This window comes from Limulus polyphemus, unplaced genomic scaffold, assembly GCF_000517525.1.
Source record: "Limulus polyphemus unplaced genomic scaffold, Limulus_polyphemus-2.1.2 Scaffold1437, whole genome shotgun sequence".
Lineage (NCBI taxonomy): Eukaryota > Metazoa > Arthropoda > Merostomata > Xiphosura > Limulidae > Limulus > Limulus polyphemus.
This window is the reverse complement of record NW_013667047.1, coordinates 144,726-166,422: the sequence shown is the minus strand read 5'-3', so window position 1 is coordinate 166,422 and position 21,697 is coordinate 144,726. Positions and strand designations below refer to the sequence as shown.

The 21,697-nt window shown below is 30.6% G+C and overlaps 1 protein-coding gene across 1 annotated transcript in view; it reads right to left on the bottom strand.

The window, feature by feature from the left end:
• Nucleotides 1-8,526: 8,526 nt before the first annotated feature.
• LOC106463554 (integrin alpha-8-like) overlaps nt 8,527-21,697 on the bottom strand; it is a 108,103-nt gene continuing 94,932 nt past the window's right edge. The window contains exons 24-30 of the mRNA XM_013923603.2: nt 20,856-20,961; nt 19,536-19,700; nt 18,713-18,835; nt 16,699-16,812; nt 16,144-16,245; nt 11,420-11,542; nt 8,527-9,375 (exon numbers count right to left, since the gene is read on the bottom strand). Coding sequence (XP_013779057.2) covers nt 9,271-9,375; nt 11,420-11,542; nt 16,144-16,245; nt 16,699-16,812; nt 18,713-18,835; nt 19,536-19,700; nt 20,856-20,961 — 838 coding nt within the window. The 3' untranslated portion in view covers nt 8,527-9,270. The remainder of the gene's footprint in view (nt 9,376-11,419; nt 11,543-16,143; nt 16,246-16,698; nt 16,813-18,712; nt 18,836-19,535; nt 19,701-20,855; nt 20,962-21,697) is intronic.

Below are 21,697 nucleotides of genomic sequence, written 5' to 3'. Positions count from 1 at the left end.
ACTTACATGGACATATAAACACCAACTATCTGCATTTCTGGTATTGGTGTTGGAGGGGCAAAGGATTACGCTTCCTGTTGGCAGTTTTTAATGGAAATTCCGCTTATCCTCCCGTCCTAATGAGAAGTGAGACTTACGAGAAACCTAATTGTGTCCATAATTGAACTTTCTCCAAAAGCAGTATTCCAAAGAGGAGATACAATATATATATATTTTTGTCTTAGATACGCGTCATAAAAAGTGATGTCTCAATTCATGAGCACACAAGTAAAAACGTAGCGGAATATTTACGTCCTTTGATCATATTTTTCATTCAGCCTAGTAATGTAAAGATAAATTTAAAAAAAAATTCAGTATTTCAAAATTGTTCAATACTACTTTCCTGGTTTCAAGTAATGATAAAGAACGAACGTTACGAATTAGACCAACTTTCCTGGTTTCAAGTAATGATAAAGAACGAACGTTACGAATTAGACCAACTTTCCTGGTTTCAAGTAATGATAAAGAACGAACGTTAAGAATTAGACCAACTTTCCTGGTTTCAAATAATAATAAAGAACGAACGTTAAGAATTAGATCAACTTTCTAGTTTCAAGTAATGATAAAGAACGAACGTTAAGAATTAGACCAACTTTCCTGGTTTCAAATAATAATAAAGAACGAACGTTAAGAATTAGACCAACTTTCCTGGTTTCAAATAATAATAAAAAGCGAACGTTAAGAATTAGACCAACTTTCCTGGTTTCAAATAATTATAAAGAATGAACGTTGAGAATTAGACCAACTTTCCTAGTTTCAAATAATAATAAAGAATGAACGTTAAGAATTAGACCAACTTTCCTAGTTTCAAATAATAATAAAGAATGAACGTTAAGAATTAGACCAACTTTCCTAGTTTCAAATAATAATAAAAAACGAACGTTAAGAATTAGACCAACTTTCCTGGTTTCAAATAATAATAAAAAACGTTAAGAATTAGACCAACTTTCCTGGTTTCAAATAATAATAAAAAACGTTAAGAATTAGACCACCGTTAAGCTTACAACCAACATCACTTAAAATAATCTACTAAACGTTCTTTTTATTGTAATATTATCCCTTATAACATTCTTCCTGCGCTTATTTGTCTATCTGAGCAAAAAGTTAGTAAATTTTTAACAATTTCTGTTATTATTTGGTCCTTTTTTAGTACAAAAGATTATGTCGATTATTTAATTTCCAACAAAATATTTTTTTGGGTTTGATCTGCATTTCTTACATGCATTAAATAAGTTAAACACAGGTTTTAATGTGATTCGGTTGTTGTTTATTTCATACAAGAGGAAATATGAACACTCGTCTCCTAGTGACTTAGCCAAATATGAAATTTTGGGTGGGCCTGAATTTACAACAGACGGGCAGGAGGTGCTAAGTACGACGTTTGGAACGAGAGAACCATCAAGCATATTGTGATTGGGTGCTAAGTGGACGGTCGCGGCCAATTACGGCTACGCTACTCTTGTCATCTGAGGAATTTTACTTTTGGTTCATTGTTGGATTATACATGGAAAGAAAATAATACATCTGATGTTTGTCAAAGTGATTTGACATATATATAATGTATCGTGTAGTTTGTTACATAAAGTGTCTATCAAAGTTAATTGGCTCTCACGAAAGATAAAATAAAAATAAATAAATGTGTGCTAATGTGAATCGTAAAGAACTTAATGTAAGCATGCGATTATTAATGTTTATTCTCTTTTATCCTGTATAACAGAGAATGGAAACACTCCTTTAAAACTTGTCTTCATATCGATCAATTAATTAATTGGATATTTACGTCATTAACAAACAAATTGTTAATCTGTAGGTATTGACTTTAATTTTGTCAAAACTTGCAAATGAAAAAATTTATGCTTTACAGTAGGTAGGCAACATATATATATATACATAGGGTTGAGTACGTTCTAATAAAGCGATTTTAAATATTCAAGTCAGCAAATCGTAATACATCCACAAGTGTAAGTTGCTGTGGAACGGCGTATATCAGAACTACATTTTGACATCTTTTGCGCTCGTAAGTAGTTGTGGTGCCACCGAAAACTGATCGCTTTTGAGAAGTGTCTGTAATTGCCCTTCCTGATGTAAAATATTTATAGATTCGGATCGTACAGATGTGTCCAGATCGCCGGGGATATCCCTTGTACTGAATTACACTGGGAAATAAAAGGAATGTGAATTAACTTAGAGAACCACTGCTTTCATGACATATTCGTTCAGTCGTTGGGGGATGATTTGTTTTGGTTGCTATTAAGCACAAAGCTACGAAATGGGTTATCTGTGCTCTTCCCACCACATGTATAGAAACCAGAATTTTAGGATCTTAATGCTGCCAATTTACCACTGAGGGGGGGGGGGGGAAGCTGGAGAATAAAATGGGTATTCACGCTATTCAATAAGAAGACATACCGGCCAAGTTACCTGTGAATTTCTGGGCGATCAAACTGTTGAGTGCTGGAAAACTGTCGTCATCATATACTGGATGGCACATGAAAATAATGCAGGGAGCATTGGTGTACTTTTGACAGGACAGCCTTATGATAAAGTGTTTTGTTTGTTTTTTACAAGGAAACTATGGTGCAGAACTATTTTCAAGATGTACAGCCGTCAGATAGAGCATAACCAGACGTGATGGCATAGACTGTAAAGACGTGATGAGGTTCTAAAACCGTTTTAATATAACATACTCAATCTCTGTATAACGTATGAGCTACTAAAGTTCACACTTTCTCTTTACTTTCGTGTGGGTCGTGACTTTTGTATAACCCTGTATCTTAGATATATCTTTAATAATATTTGTAATTAGTGGAAGGTTTATTAGAAAATTTGATATTGCATATTTGTTTTTTAAGTATATTTTTTTATGAGGTTAGCAAGACTTCGAGACTTCAGTTTGCAATTTCTAATTCTCAATAATGTGTATAATTAACTCAAAGTTAGGACTTTGAGAGTTAAACTTCAAAAAAGAAACAGTTACATCTACAGTATTAAATAGTATAATAATGAGTACGAAACTAAAGTAAAGATAGCACAATAAAAACCTCCGCTTAGTACTATGCCATAGTTTGTGGATGAACCTGATTTTCTAATTCAGAATTTTGCAACTTGAATTACAAAACCTTCAAAAGTGTTTCAACCCAAGCTTTGCTTTTTTTTTTCACCCCAATAATCTTATTGTTTTTCATTTTGCAGGATTTTATTGCAACAACACCAATTCAAATTGTACTGGTAGGGGAGATTCTTAAGTAGGTCCAGGATAAACAAACGAAGGGTCTGGGGGTTGCCAGTGGCTCCCAGGGAGGTACAGGCCAGCCCAACGACTCCTTTGTTTCTTATAGATCAGAATATTGTTTCCAACTTTTGTCCTCGTTAAGCACTAGAGGGCTCTTTCACTTTAGAATTTTCCATGATTCTGTGACAGATTCAATTTGGAAACTGTTGTTTCATTTTTGTTACTGTAGAAGTGACTTGTGTAAAAAATATACTCCAATGCATTTTTTGTATTCATTAATCTGTTTGTTTGTGTTGTTCCTGCCTTTCCACACATTTAACGCAATATATGTGGACCTCATCTTACATTTTTCAACATTTGGTGGAACACTAGCAGGAATTTCAAGATTCAGACGGATAAGAAAAACTAAAATAACATGAGTTAAATCTATGAGAGATAGAAAATATCAAGGAACTTCAAATGAAATATTCTGTAAGGCTGGCAATTCCTGAACGAAGAGAGATTACTGATGCCGAAGGTCTTTCAGCTCATCTGCGATGACCTGAAATTAGGAGATACCAAGTATTGAGTGTCCTCTTGTAGCTTACATATAAACAAACTTCATGAAGGGGCATAGACGGTTTCTTGGAAGAAGGTTTCACTGGCATGGGAATTTGTACAAGAAGAGATTTTTTGACATAACAACAAGTCCACATAGTTCACAAAAGGTGTTAAGGGAGGAAAACTCAAAATATAATGATAAGAGGATCCTTGCCCAAGTCTAACTCAAATGAACCATATTATACAGTAAAATCCACAAGTAGAGAAGCCACTGATTACACAGGCAGTGGTTTTAGTGTCTTGAAATTTTTACATGTTCTACAGTAATTCCTGAATCTGAAAATGATATCCATTTTTCTCCATCGCGTACAGATTTTTCACAAAACGTTACATGTACTTTTACATAATTGAATCATTATCATTGAAATCGGGTCACATTTTGTTATGTTTAAAACGCTGACAACTGGCTATAGATTTCTCTAGACAAATCGCAATGTGAGAATCTTATCGATCATACTAGAACCCAAACATAATAATAAAAAATGTTCATTGTGGTAAACAAAATAATAATTTGATCTGAGTAAGTTTTTTTCTTCCCAATTTTTAAAAAATCCTCATGTGATAGAAAAAAAAATTATATTCTTTTTTGCAATCTGTGTAGCTGCATTATGGAATATCCGTTATTAAACCAAAACAATTTCTATGAAGTTTAAATTCGCAGGCCTGTGTAATTCTTGCAAGTCTCACTGCTGGGTGAAATACTCATGGCTACAGAGCAAAGAGTAGCTTTCAGAAGTATTCCGTCCTTTGGCATGAGACTCCAGCCATTTGAAATCAGAGGAAATATCTGAGAAATTATCAGCTATTTGGTTAATAGTCCAACGGAATATGGGATAAGGAATAAGTAAAAAACATCTACAACAATAGATATATTTGGGAATGAGTTAAAAACAAAGACATTACCCAAAGATCTGCATGCAATATGCCACGAAACCAAAGAACAAGATAAAGTGACTCTTCAAATCTTTTTAGAGCAAGTAACCAAAATTAAAGTATACTACATCATAAAAAAATGATGAAAATCCATTTAAATTAAACCTAACCCGAATTTTAGCATTATAAATCCGTAAACTTACCACTGCCCCACCAGGTAGCTCATGACAGTATAAAAGCTCAATAAAAAAACTTTTAAATGTATATATCCACTTAAAAGTAAGTTCATTTGTTTAAACTAAACTTGCTGAAAAAATTTCTGTTCGTAGCTTTATTTAGCCTATATAAAAGTATTGATTTTATGCCTTTTTTACCATTCTTTTTTTGTTTCTGAAAACGAAAAAGAAACAAATGAAGAGTTGAATAGAGTTGTTTAAACATTTGTTTAACAACAAATAAAAGCTTGGAATGGTCTATTCTTTCATTGGGAGTATGTTGGCTAACAATACGAAGAATTAAATTGTGGCAGAATGCTACAAGTTCTTCAAATATCTATAGAATTATAGGTTTCTTTTTTTTTGTGTGAGTGTAAAACACTTAAATACACCAGGTCGAAATGAAGAGTTAGCTAAACATAATGAAAATAGATTTGCTGAGGAGTGAGTAATCTAGCTTTGATTGTTTTCAAAAGTTACCTGTCAAATTCAATATGCATGACTTTAAACAGCTTTGCATACATACATATACACATAATGTAAGGATAACAATAGATCCATTGGTCCACCTAGTACACCACCCCATCCACTAAAATAAAAATAAAACACTCAAAGCCAGCCCTTATCATTCAAATACTTATTAAGCCTTCCCTTAAACTCTCTTAAATTAACTGCATTCTCCATATCTGAAGGCAACCCATTCCAAAGGCCAACCACCTCGCTAAAAAATATTGATGTTTTGGCTAAAAATGACTCCTACCTTGCTAAAATTTATACACGTATCCCCTAAATCTACCATTCTCACCATTAAATTAAAAAAAAAATGATGATACATCAGCACTGTCAATTCCCTTAACAATCTTAAACACCTCAATCAGATCCAAGAGAAAACAATTACAGAGATCTTAACACATGATCTGAAAATGATATCCATTTTTCTCCATCACGTACAGATTTTTCACAAAACGTTACATGTTCATAAACAGATCCAAGAGAAAACAATTACAGAGATCTTAACCTGTCCCAATATGACATTTCCATTCCAAGTATCGTCCTAGTAATCTTGCTCTACTCTTTTGAAAAATTCAATGTCCTTCCTATGGTACAGAGCTTGAGACTGAACACAATACTCCAAATGTGTCCAAACCAATAACCTATACAAGACATTATAACCTCTTTAGACTTGTATTCAATATTGCTGTAGATACAACCAAATATTCTACTTGCCTTGCCACCTGCAACAGCATATTGCTTGTATGGCTTAAGATACTGATCAGTTAGAATTCCAAGATCCTTTTCTTCCATAACACTGTTAAGTTTATTACAATCAAAATTATACTCGTAATTCAAATGATGATATTACTCATGCATTACCTTGGACTTATTATAATTAAAAGTCATCTGTTATTTATTTGTCTAACACACCATATAATTCAAATCCTTTTCTGAAGCAGCAACATCCAAAAAACTTAATATGATCAACAAATTTAAATAATTTATTAGCAATTTCTTCATCTATGTCATTGATGTAAATCTAAAAGAGCAAAGACCCCAATACAGATCCCTGAAGTACCCCACTTCTAACAGTAACACCATTTACAACAATCCTCTGCTTTCTTCCATCCAGCAAGTTTTCTTAGCCAATGAACCAACCTATCTCCCACATCTAGTAATCAACAAAAAATATTTCTCACCCACAAAGATTCTTGAGAAGTTAACATTTTAACTGTATCTGTACTAAAACTCACTTAGTTCTGTACTTGAAGGAGTTCGAAATAACTTGAATAATTTTTCAGTCGTTCATGGAAATAATAGACAGTATCAGCTCAGATGTAAAAAGTTGAGTTTATTTGCAAAAAACCTGTAATACATTGTTAGAAATAAATAGCACATTAATGTAATTCTAGGGCACAACTTGTCAATTTTGAGTATGTAAAACTTGCATAAACTTGAAATTTTCTTTAATAAAGATTGAGTAAAATAAACCATTTTGTTATATAAGATTTAAAAGGATAAGATTAAAACAAAAATACAATCACGTAAGGTTTTCACCTTATACAAGAAAACTTCTACACAACTCTAGCATGAAATTACAACCCAATTCACTAACCTCCAAACTGCCTATCACATGCTCAATTCTACTAAAAGGAAAGACCCCTTTTATTTTTAGTACATATATCAATATTTACAACTGGTCTGTTTTTAAAATATCCAACTTTTTTTTTTTTCAAATAGATATAACTCATAACTTTAAAGCAATTTTAAAAAATTACAAGTATACCAAACTGAAAGCAAGGAACAGGGCCAAAAAAAATTATAGTATATATTGTGTGCTTTAAATTTACAGTTCTCACTCATTTCAGTATTCCTGGTTTTATTAGTATGTCCTATTGATGCTTCAATTATGAAGGGTAACACAACTAGAATGTTCATATGTTGTACAGTGATGAAACATGAAGGTTAACACAGCGAGAATATTCGTATATTATACAGTGATGAAACATGAAGATTAACACAGCTAGAATGTTCATATGTTATACCGAGATGAAACCTGAAGGTTAACACAGCTAGAATGTTCATATGTTATACCGAGATGAAACCTGAAGGTTAACACGGCTAAAATGTTCGTTTTTTATACAGTGATGAAACCTGAAGGTTAACACAGCTAAAATGTTTGTTTTTTATACAGTGATGAAACATGAAGATTAACACAGCTAGAATGTTCATATATTATACCGAGATGAAACCTGAAGGTTAACACAGCTAGAATATTAACAGTGAAACAACACCACTGTCTACAATTAACTGAGCACTTATACATATGAACTTCCACCTATTCACAGCATAAGTGCTAGTAATAAATACATTAACAATTTTCCAGTCTGTTATGATTTATATCATGAAATTACTAACTTATGAACTTTCTTCCAACTTGAATTAACTGTCAGAAAATTAAGTTAAATAGATATTTCAGTACCAATGTTTTGCTGTTTGCTGTCTATAAATATTTTCTCAGGCTGTTATAGAAGAATTGTACTTTACAAAAAAAACTGTAAACACATCGCATATTTACTGTTTTAATCGACTGTAAAATATGCGAAATTGCATAATTTGATCAACAAGATTTTTATAAACTTTTAAAAAAATCTCACAAAGGAATATTATATAATATCAGTGGTTTGACTATATTATGAGATTTTATGGTAACATGGAAAACTATTATTCACAAATATAAATATGGCCATGCAAAATTTTGACTTTCTAGTTATGTCATCATTAGGCATATGAAAATAATGAAAATTGGGTGCATTAGAAAATAAAAATAATGTTATAATCATGCGAAGCAAGAACGATAACATTAACCAGCAATATTACTGACTGTCTAAAAACATTATCAATGGAGAAGAGGAAATAAAATTAAAGAGCGTTTACTTTTTTTAAATAAACCACCTATTTATAAGTTGTTTATTAGATCCTTTTACCAAAACAAAAGTTTCTTTGTACACTTAACTTGTTTTAAAGCAACTTTTTTTTTCAATAAAATGACCTTCTAATAAGACAATTTTTATAAATGCATTTTTTATTTGAAAAAGTAAATGTTTTTAACAACAATTGTTAGGGTATGAACTCCTTATTTGTCAGCAATGGATATGTAAGACATAATATGGTTAAATTACTATCATACATACTTTTTTCTTGAAAAAAGTCCTGATGGACTGATAAAGGGTTGGTGTGTTAAAAAATACAGTAAGCCTAATATTAATTTATGATAAATATAATTAAATATATATATATAATTTTATTTCCTCTTCCTCATTGATACTGTTTATAGATAGCCAATAATGTTGGTTATTTTATAGTTGATCTTGTCGCACGTTATAAGAAAATTTTTTTGATCTATTATTTTCCGTTGTGCCTAAATTTCCTTATCTTCTTGTAATTGATGGTGACTTAAGTACAAAGCTGAAACCTTGCATGGCCATATCTCTCTATCTATATATATGTGTGTGTACGTGTAAGTATTTATATATTATTCACAAATTTCAACAATGTACACTGCATGAAAAACAGAGTTCCAATACTTTCTTTGTGAGTTTAAGTTGTTTTTAAACATGTGGGCTACAGCATGATATATGAATTAATTTCTATCTTACAAAAAACAAAAATTATGGTTAAAATTCAAAACCCACGAACCTGAACAACAGGCATCAGCAAATGAAATTCATTTAAGTTTTCCAGTGGCAGTGATTAAAGACAATTTTTACAAAACCATTCTGTGACTCATTAATTGAAGTATACTGCATAAAAACTTCACAAAGCTTCATCCCCCTGTTTCCACTGGTACCCATTCTTCTCACTGTGGAGAGGTTCTTTTTCTGCTTGTCCTGGAGGACGTTTTCTTTCAAAAAACCCATGCTAGATAGTAGACAAAAATAACAGGTTAAGACTTTCTTAATTTTAAACCACAATATGAAATAATAGGGTTACGATGAGCTGAAATCTCAGTACTGTAAAACAATTATTTTACCATTTTTTACCTGGAATAAACTGTAGTATTGTAAAAAAAATGATCAACAAAAAGCATTCAAAGACAAAAAATAGGTGTTGTACAGAACTCAGGTTAAAATTTAATCCTCTGTAACAATAAAATGAAACAACTGTATTACAGATAATTTAGGTTAACATTTGAATATATTTGGACTATCAGACTAAATAACAAGAGATGCTATGGATATTGTTTCAGCCAGATATTAAATACGTAGCCAAGTCCTTTGGCTACGTAAATTAAAATTCAACAACCATACGGTTGATGTACTTAGTTAAACTAACAGTTTCATTAGTTTCACATTATGCTGGAAACTATACAACATATAAATAAATGAAAAATATGAAAGTTTTGAAAAGTATATAAATTATAAAATGAGTAGAGTGAAATAATGATACTTTAATAAAGGATAATGTAATAACTCTAGGTGAATACTCATATTTTAATTTCTCATATCTAGGATCTACAACTGCCAAAAGTATTTCTATAAGGAGATGGAAGAATTTTAGGAAAAATTTAGTCATGTTTGAACATGCCCAATGCTTCTTTAGTCCTCAAACTTCTTTCAATACTGAACAAGGACATCTCTGTGAGAAATCCTGATGACAAAATGAACAGAGCAGCGTGTTTTCAACAAATGATAAACATTAATGCAATATAATAATATGAATGTAGTTTTACAATAATACAGAAACATTTAAGCCTAACAAACAATTTTTCTGACAACTGTATTAATAATAAAACACTGCCTTATTTTTTAATATAAAATATTAAACAAAATTGAATCAATTAATTTGACAAAGATTAAGATTATTGTTTACAAAACTTTGATGTTCACTTATCATACTAAAATTATTTACAACATATTTTCTAAATTTAATAACATTATTGTTTGTTTTGCATAAATAAGAATGACATAATTTGAAAAATGTCAAAACTAAATTGATCTAACTACTACAAAAACCAAACTTAAGGTTAAAAATACAAACATCTAAACTATCAGATGATATTAACTGTTCTGCATACTACTGAGGTTAACATTATAGACATCTGAACTAGGATATATTTTTCTTACTTTTCTCCAAAAACCTCAAGGGCACTTGTTAGTTTAAAAAAATATTATTGTGACCCAAAAACTATAATAGTCTGTTTATGTGAAGCACAAAGTTACACAACGGGCTATCTGTACTGTGCCCATCACAGGTATAAAAAATCTGCTGTTTAATATTATAACCTCTCAGACTTACTTCTGAATCAACAGGGGGCAACTAGTACAAAAATTATATTAATTTCTTCCCTTACCACTAGAAATACTCATCACTCCTTGTGTAACCCAACCTAAATATTTCCACTTGTTTCACAGACAACTCTTTTAGTTGGTAAAAAGGGATAACTAATCTTAAAGTACTACTTAGCAAAAAAGCATTATTAGAGGACTAATAATCATTTTAAAAAAAATTATTTATTTAATTTCCAGGAAATAGTTAACGAAACAATTTGAAAACTACTCAAATACTGACACAAATAACTATCAAATATGGTGAAAGTATACATACTTAAAAATGTTAATTATTTCAAAGAATAAGATTCTTTGTGTAAACACGAAATAATTATTTTTAACAGTTAAAGTTTTTGCATATACATTAGGTTCATTGGTTAAATTTCAAATTTTTTTATCACTGATATTTACTTTTTTGCTAGCCGTTTTGATACATTGAAATATTCATTCTATAATGTGAGCATTCTGACAGTGAATCTCTAGTGTAGGGACGTGTTACACGTAAGTGTTGTTGCTGTTATTATTTACATCAATAGTAACATCATACTATTGTATGTTTTAAAATAAGCTACAAGGTAACAAGGCAGTAATTTAATTTTTTATACATCATCAAGTTCCTTTAAGATATATCTTACCTTCCTAAAAACTAGGATAAGGAGGCCTAGAACCAACAGTCCAAGACACGCAGCCAAAACTATAACCCACCAGGGTACACCTAGCCATTCCCCCAAGTCTTCTGTTGTAACAGGGGTGGTCACCTGTAATTTTTATTTTTAATATTTTAGTCAATGTAGTTTTCAACAATCTTTTCAATCATGAAGGTACAAATATGATAAAAACAAAAGAAATAAAAATACAATTTTTATACCCTTAGCTACTTAAAGCTTCCAAAATTTGAAAGATAACTAAGATTTATTCCTACATATATAAAAAAAGCACAATGTTTGCACTAAAAAAAATAATTGTATAAAAGTGCAAAACAAGACCAATATCTCATACATTTTCTCACATAATTTAACAAAAAATGATACAGAGTGTAAAATTATAACAATGGCTTTACTGATATTATTAAACATAATTTAATGCAGATGCAATTAAAACAAAATGACCTTAAAAAGTATAGTTGAAAGCACGCTTACTATCGGCAATGCCGAGAAGATAGATTAGTCAATATGTGTTATAAACTTTCAGACATATAGAAGCATACTAAGAGAAGAAAAAACTTTATGATTTGTTCGTCAAGTTGAAATAAAAGAGGAGTGTTCTACATATAATATTTTTGAAGTTATTTGTTTTTAAAATGGGTCAGATAATTTATGGATACCCTGTATATAATTGATTTGAGTTGTTTTGTTCTGTCTTTTCGAGTCTTTTGTGTTATTACTACATTCAGGCTGCTATCGAATGATTATATCAATTATATTATTTGATCCACCAAATGTTCAATGAGTGGTGAACATTCGCAGAACTTTTACAGTTTCGTGAAACTCTGATAACAACATTATAAATTTGACCGTTTCACTTACAATAACAGCAATCCTAGTGGTAGGTCAGTAAAAAAAGTGTAGGTCAGTTTTCCTTAAGTCTTGGGAGAGATTAAATCCGCTAAGTATTATTTGTTTTGTTTTTTTGCCTGCTTCTTGTTTGACATTCATTTGTTGAAGGTTAAACAAGTAAATTCCCTAACTGGCAATTTGTTTTTGCCTGCTTCTTGTTTAACATTTATTTGTTGAAGGTTAAACAAGTAAATTCCCTAACTGGCAATTCATGACAGCCACAACATGATAGTGACATCAATACTACGATAACTTATGCATGTGCTATACAGTAAATTAAGTTGATTTAACACTCTTTAACAGAGATAAAATTCATATTCACTGCATACGCAACAACCACTTATTTTTTTACTTGATGCCCTACAGTATGGTAGATACATTAAACAGGTTATACCACACATTTGAGGTTTAATAACCATAAAATGCATGCAGCATGAATGAGACGATTTAGACATTCTCTAAATAAGGGGAAAACTTATTCCCAAGAAAATGGTAAATTATAAATAGATGTTCTTAATGAAGTACGGACCACCAAGCCTGAAAAGTTTATTAAAAACATCTGTTTATAATTTACCTTTTTTTTCTTTTGTGATACAGTTTTTTCTCCATTTTATTCCAACTTAATAGTATCATAACTGTTTTTGTATGAATTATCAAATCAAGCTTTCTGGGTTAAAAATAATGACAACAACAATTCTAATGAAGCATATTTTCTTTCCTTCAGTTCTTTTGGGAAAAATCGTTCTTTCTTTTTTTTATTATTTTATGTCACAGCTATTATCATTTTCACTGTATTTTGTGGTTACAAGATACACCCATCCTGCCCTATTCATCATCTACCTTCCTCTGCTAAACAAGAGAATGAAGAATTTAGCCTTCACAACACCATGTAAGAATATGATGTCATAAGTGTTACTTGATATCCTTGATGACAATGAGTGACAGTTGTTTACATGTGTAAGCATCATTGCAAAATACACAACACAAATATAAATACGGACAAGCAAGTTATAGAAATATGGGTGGGGGCAACAAAAACATTTGTAGTTAGCGTAACTTTTTATCAGAAATTGTAGGCCTATTGATTTCGACACTTTACTTAAGGATAGGTCTACAATACTACCTTTACATGCCTCTTATTTTGAATCCAGGTAAACTAAGAGGAATGGGGGGGGGGATCTGCAGTCATGATATTTTTATCATAAATGTTAGGCCCATTGGTTTCTAATGCTTCATCAGCTTTTGGCATTTAAATCATAATTCTTGAAATATTTGAATTTTTTTATATAGATTTATAAAGTTGTAAATTAAAAGATAATTTTATCTAAAAAGTTATTTTAAAACAAATTATGTGTATAAGAAGGCTGTGTTATATTAAAACAAGGAAGACTGGCATGGCCATATTTATACATGTGTATGTATATATATGTAATTACCATGATTCATTATTTAGCAAATTTATTATACTATTCTTTTGCACAATGTACGCATTTTTAGAAACTTACAAATCATACATAACGTAACATTAAAGTCAACACCTATCCAGTAAATTAAACTAAACACTAGAAGAAAAAAAATTAAAAGCCAGTTTTTACCATTTCAAAAATCTGTCAAGCTTTCCTTTAAACTAACTTAAAGTAACTGAATCTACCACATCTGAAGGAAACTAATTCTAAAGGTCAAACACCATGTTAGAAAAATAAAGCTGTTTTAGCTGAAGATGATGCTCCCCTACCAAAATTTATGTTTGTGTCCCCTAGTCTTAACATTCTCACCATTAGATATAAAATGATATGATGCATCAACATTATAAATTCCCTTAACAACCTGAAACACCTCAATCAGATTCCCTCTGTCTCTTCTTTTTTGAAGAGAAAACAAATTTTAGAGATCTTAATCTATCATTGTATGATAATCTTTCCATCTAAGCTATCATCCTAGTATCCTCCCTCTGAACCGTGTCCAACAATTTAATGTCCTTTCTGAGGAAAGAAGCCGAAGACTGAACACAGTACTCCAAATATGGCCTAATCAATGACCTATACAATGATATTATGACCTCTTTAGACTTGTATTCAATATTTGTAGAAACGACCTAAAATACCATTTGCCCTGCTACTAGCAACAATAAATATGCTAGGAAGGCTTAAGAAACTGATGAAACAGAACACCAAGATTATCCATAATGCTTTTAAGGTTATTTATTCTCATCAAAATTAAACTCATAATTCAAATTGTGATATTCCACATGCAATACCTTGCACACATTACAATTCAAAAGCACCTGCCATCTATTTGCCCAACTCACCAAATAATCCAAATCCTTTTGTAAAGCAGTAACTTTCTTTCATTGTGCCAGTTTTCTATCCAATAATTCGACTTATCCCCACACCCAAAGATATAACTTTTTTACAAGCCTTTTAATGTTTTCTTAACAAGCTCAGAATAAATGTGATCATCTCTTTCAGTTTTGTTTCTATCTAGTAACTGTTCAGGATGAAAAATATTGCTTAAATCTCCTTTAGCAAAAACTGAAAAAAAAAGAGTAAACTTTACTAAGCCAGCCATCCCATAATCATCAAATATTAGCCTTCCTGTATTATCCCTCAGAAGACATACTCCCTAACAATTTGCTTACCCTTAACATAGTACTACCTATACTACTAGTACTACCTCAAAAATTGAATGAAGCACAGAGGAAACTGGAAACTATGTCATATAAAACCTGCAGATACATATGCATGAATAACAAAATAATACAGAATTTTGAGTTAACTATTAAATTTACTTAAAAAATACAGCTGTCAGGCACTCACAATTTCAACCTTTATTTATAGTTAAAAGAAATTATAATTATGTATAAAGTCATAAAATTCTTAAGTAGACACATTTTACCATGAATGGTAAAGCACTAAAATCAATGTTGTGTACAAGAGTAAATACAACTTTCTTGGAAGTTTGAATGAAACATTACACCAAAGGCTTAGATCTTAGCGGTTTCTAATTTTTGAGTTAATGGGCATTACCAGATAACAAATAACAGTTAAATACTAACAAAACTAAGTTAGTACAAGTAGTAGGCCTACTAACTCTTGCTCTTAGTGCAATAAGTTATCAACTAATAGTAACACGTAAATAATTTAATAAATAGCCAAATGGTAAGATGCATTTATAATCACTGAAAGTGTTATCTTGTACATTTACTTAAGTTGTATACTTTTACTCTTAGTATTACTACAATTGTTCAGTTAAGCTTAATAAATAATAAAATAAATTAGGCTGTTTATATAATATGGAAAACATTTTATGAAATATTTTTTGTGGAAAACAAAAAGTTAAATGCATAAACTTAGAAAATAATTCAGCATTTACTGAAAATTAGAATGCCAAACCCCATCCTACAGGTGGAATTTGGATGGGAAAGGATGTGGTGCCAGAATAGTACACCATATCTATTACAATATACATTTATACAACAGCCCATTGCAAAAACAATTTCTTTAAATATTTCAAAGATTATTAAAATAAATTCAACAAAATACACCCCTAACACAAACTTATGCACATAATATATGTGTGTAGCTATGTGTATTTTTGTAAAATACTTACTAGTGTTAGAAGTTATTAATAATTTAATCAACCATTAATAGCAATATCAAATCTAATAGAAAACCTGCTGGGGAATCTTCCAGTTCAATACATGATATGCATATAACACAAACACATAAAACTGCTTAAAATTAACTGAATAAATACCATTTCAAAAAATGAAGTATAGCAAATGGAAATGCTTAATTTCTTACTATGTGAACTTTGTAAGGCAGATAACTTGGATCAACATCATACGGCAATTCTGTAACTCGACTGACAATTTTTGAAGATATCTGAACTGCAGGCAGGCCCAACTACAAAAAAGTAAATCATGTAATAGACTTAAACTCTACTTGTTTACGTGGATTAATTTATTTGGTTTTAAAATATTTTGAATGTAAAGTTACAGGTTTATAGTTTTAATTATAACATAAAAACTTTGAGTTTATATTTTCCTTGCAAAAAAATGATTTTCTACTGTGAAACATAAGGTACATATGTGTCTGAATCTTTTAACAAAATAGAATGAACGAAAGTTAGGAAAAAAACATGATGAGGTTGGTAAAATGGAATACTTCATGGAAGTCACTGCTCAGGTGACAGTTAAAATATTTTAGGCACATGTAATTTTCTGCAATACTTAAAGATTTATTTTACAAAAAGTTCAATATAAGTTAACAACACATATTTTCATGGCAAGCTAAATTAAAAGGTTATTGTTATTGAACTTCTTAAGAATAAATTTGCCATATTATTCATTTACTCACTGCTTCTACATTCCTTGCCCAAAGTCGGGATCGAACAGTGAAAAATACCTGCTCATTCTCATGGAGGCTGTAGACAGTACAGCGTATGTGAGTACACTGGTTAGGTTTACATTCCTGTAAAATATCACACATTTATTTAGTTAACATGAGAAATCAACTTATGCAGTCTACTTGAAAGTATGTGTATTATAATTGACAAGCAAGAGAAACTAGGGTGTTTTTATGTAATGATTGAGATGAAAAATTGTTCTCATACAAGATCTATCAGCACCAGTCATCTCTAATTTCAAAGCGACAAGCTAGAAGGAACACGGCTAGCCAACAGCAACCACCACCCTCTTGGGCTATTATAATCGAACAGTGGGATTTTACCACCACGTATAACACATCCATGTCTTCAAAGTTCAAACATTTTTTGCAGCAACAAGACACAACACATTAACTCTCAGATTCACACTTTGGCATGTTAACCACTAGGAAACACCTAGCCCTCGATTTTTGTAAATAATAAACTATAAAAGAGTAAATTCTCCTAAGAAAACCGTGTTTTCTCACACTAACTTATCCAATTTTCCTGTATATTTTATGTGTTTTTCTGACAATATAAATAATCAAAGTAATGTTAACTGTTATACTGAAAAATAAATAAAAACAGATGGTGACCAAACACAAACTGGAAAAGTTTACTTCATTTTGTACAACATTTATAAAAGACTTTAGCGTGCGTGAGAGAAATTTATTTATTTTATTTTGTAACAATGCCACATGCTTCAACAGTGAAATATAATTTTATCTATGGTGAAGTAAAATGGACTCAAAACCCCATACATATTAAATACACTTCACCATTAGGCCTAATGGTAATTCTTTGGTTTGCTGACCGAAGCTGTGCTGATGAGCCTTGAAAAAGAAAATAAATCTTTAACACATATATACAAAATGTAGTTTTGTTTAAAAACCTACATAGCAGGGTGGATCATTAGTACATTTTGTGCACTAAAAGGTTATGCTTCTTACACTTGGCTTTAGCCATTCAGAGGAAGATTTAGTGTGACTTTAAATACAAGTCTCATCCCTGTGTTGTTTCCTAGCTACAACTTGTATCTCGATTTGCAGTTTTCAAATCTCTCAATATGTATACGTGGCTGTTAAGTGATTCTTTTTATGCTATGTTGTATACATTGTAAATTACCCTGATAAAGATATTTATGAACTTACGAAATAATTACCCAGACATCTGATTATGCTCATCATGTTATGAAAAGACTTATGAGATAACCACCTGGCCAAACCAGACTAACTACAACATGCTTTCAAAGATCTCATGGTAAAACAAAACCACTCAGACAATCAAGTTAATCACAATATGCTATCAAAAACGTTATAATATAACCACCTGGACAATTTGGTCGACCTTATGAAATACTCATCTGAATAATTAGGCTAAACACTTATACATTTATCAAAGCCTCATGAAACAGCTATCCAAGTTATCAGGCTATCTACATTAGCAATATCAAGTATCAAAATCATAACTTACTTTTACGTGTTAATTAGCTGTACCTTTGTGTGTTCTAGTTTCTTTTATTGTGATATTAATTATACATGGTCATCTATTTATGACCTCATAAATATATTTATACATGCATATGTGAATATTCACTTATGTGCATTAGTATTATATTGTTTGCAATTGGAAAAAAAGTTATTTCAACAAATTATCTGACTTGAAAACATTTGTTTTAAAAACCTTTTCACTGAATATAAGACATTTTGCTTCAAAAACAGATCCTTAATAAGCATTAAACCTAAATCAAAGTTAGGTATTCATTATTTTACTAATAACAATAAATAATGTATAACATTTATATTTCTTTTTGCCTTAAAGAAAATATATATTTCTATATGCAACTGATATCAAAGCTCTACTTACAATATTAACGAAACTAATAACTTAATGCATTGAAAGTTACAAATATCTTAACTGTAACTTCTACAAATTAAATCTACAAACCACTTCTTTAGAGAAGGAATCATCTTCTTCATTAGTGGTTCGCTTTGTTCTTAAATTTGATGTGTTCTTCTTATTTTCATTCTCCTTAAAGAGATGTTCCATGGACATTGTTTTTGCCACTCTCTGTAAAAAGAACGAAGTTAGGACAAGCAAAAAATCTATTACAAGAAGAGCTATGACATCTTATATCCATGTAATAAAACTTTAATAATTGTAGTAGCATATAATTTTCAGTCTAGTATAATTGAGCTTCTCAGCTTTATCTCATACTCACTACTTCACCTTTCCATGCGTGTGGTCTGTTATGTTGCGATAAAACCAGTAAATAAAAAGGTATAAAATTTGTTACTCATTTGGAGTCATTTTGTTTTATATTGTTTTAGCATCATTTATACTACAATAAACTATAATGTATATATTCCTACATTTCTGTTACAATCAAATTTTTATTTAAAACTGCAATATCAGTGTGATAGAGCAGGTTTCCCATTATTATAAAAACATTAGCTTTAACATAATTCAATTGTATCTCAAAGACTTGTATTCATAGTTTTTTTCACACAGAATACACTGTAATAATCACTCAATTAATTATTAGTGTTATTTAACATTCCACTGCACAATGATTTATTTTACATAATAGAAAACTTACATTTCAGTATAATACAAGAAACATCGTGCTTAAAATATTTATTATGTTACTGCATAAAATCTTTACAACGAATTCTAATATGAAAATTATTTTCTATATTTGCTGCATAATGAAAGATGGTTATTATTTTATTTAGAGTTACGGGTTTCACTCTTCTACAGTCACTGTTACCTGAAGACTCAAAGGATTAATATTAGGCACTGTGAGACAGGACCCATTTCCTCGAACTTTTGGCTGTTCCATCAAATACAACAAGTGTTTCCCATAAAGAGTGTAGGAGGGCCACAACAAATGCACCTCAGCACTTAGTATTACACTTGGTCCTCTGTTGATTACCTGGTGAAACCACATAGATTCTAGTTACACTTCCATTTTGTATTTGGACATAAATGACAATAAACAGCTAAAAAAAATTTCTAAATTCTAGAGATGTTCACACAATCTGAAGTCTTGAACTTTCTTTCTATAGTTTTTGTTGACAATAAAGCAATTATTCAGACTATGGCTTTGCAACTAATATGCAGATCATATAGTAATATGAATTTATTCTTCTCCTATAATTTTATAATTTGTTGGAATTCATAATTCTCATTCAAGAGTTGAATAATTATGTTTTTGAGACTCATAATGACAACAAAATAAGTAATTACATGTTTCTCCACATTAGCAGTTTTATGTATTTGTTTGTACCAAGGTTTTGGCTACTATACTTTAACTGTCTTCAGGTCTAAATGGTCGACTTTCTTTGAACACACAATTTGCAATCAATAATAACATTGGTCTAATTAATGATGACAGGAACAGTTTTCATGAGATCTACTGACTTCTTTCTTATTGGTTATCTAAAATAATTCTTTCAAGTTATTCAGTTATTTATAACACAGTTTCTTTCAGATTTTCAGTGGATTTACCTGAGCTCACTAGAGCTGTAGTTTATTTTATAATGACCACTTACAGAATATTCTTCATTTGATAATTATTAAAGTTTTATAGGGTGTTCAGCCATAATCACAAAATCAGTTCCATTAACATAACAGAAACACTATCTCAAATAACAAACTTATTTGTTCATACAACCTTTATACCAAGAAGCACCATTTTCCAATGGTAGTAAGCTAATTCTGTTGTACCAAATAATAATTTTTTTTTCAAGAAATTATGAAAACCATGAGTGGTATGGGGAATATGTTGCTAGCAAAAATATATCCTGTATATGTAAGAATACAAGAGTTTATTATACATATTGTAACTTGTAGTGAAGCATAATTATTTAATTATATTACAGAGAAAATGTATTAAAGCTATCACACAAGCAACTGAAACCAGTACTTTATTCAATTGAAAATAGAAAATGATAAAGTCAAGAGAAATTAATTAATTCAGAGAATCTTCAATCTTTCAGTATTCAATGTTAATAAAATTCTATTATAACTGACAGTTAAATACACATGTATCACAAAATAATAACAAAGAAATAGGAATACATCTCACCTCATAAACATGAGTAACTTCAGGGCCAATTTCACTTTCTTTTCTCATCTTACTTTCAGGTAAAACTTCTGATAAGTTGTAAGACAAGGTCTCAGGAATGGAAATTCTGGATTTTCAAAAAAATATTTATGACATAATGTATTTACTGCTCTTCCAAAGTTTAGATAAAAATTTGTTTTGATTTCTAGTGTATAAATTGCATATTTAAAAGTTTCTACCATCAGTGATGGCCCTGGTGATGAACTAATACTCTGCAATGCAGTCTTTACTTTTAAATAAGAGGTTTTGTGAAGTATATTGAAGTCAATATTGTTCCATTTCTCTTTACATGCTTTTCAAAGCCCATCAACCATATACAGGTGATGACTTCGGAGGACTTCATCTGAGTAACCCAAGGGCACAAAAATCCGTGACAGATGTATCTGGTAATTTAACTGGTCCATCTACAAATGGTATAGAATGATTTTCCCATCTGTATTTAGATCTTGGAGAGGAAATAACACGATGTCTTGAGCACGTAGCTGACTTGTTTGTCTTGATAAAGTCGTACCTTAATGGCATCCAATCTGTACAAAGCTGGTACTTCTTCACAGTACAGTAGTGTTGGCACATTAGCCTGATAAAGCTGTAATCTGCAACTATCATAAATCCCTTTTAAAAACTATTATAACTCTAACAAATTTGAAATGTTGTATTGCCAACACAATTATAATAATTTGTCTGAATTTTGATACAATTACTGAAGTAGACATAAAAATCATAACTAATATTCAACGTTAAACTGGTACACAATTAAAAACATTTTATTTAGGCCTATCTATGGCCTTCAAAAAGCTCTACAT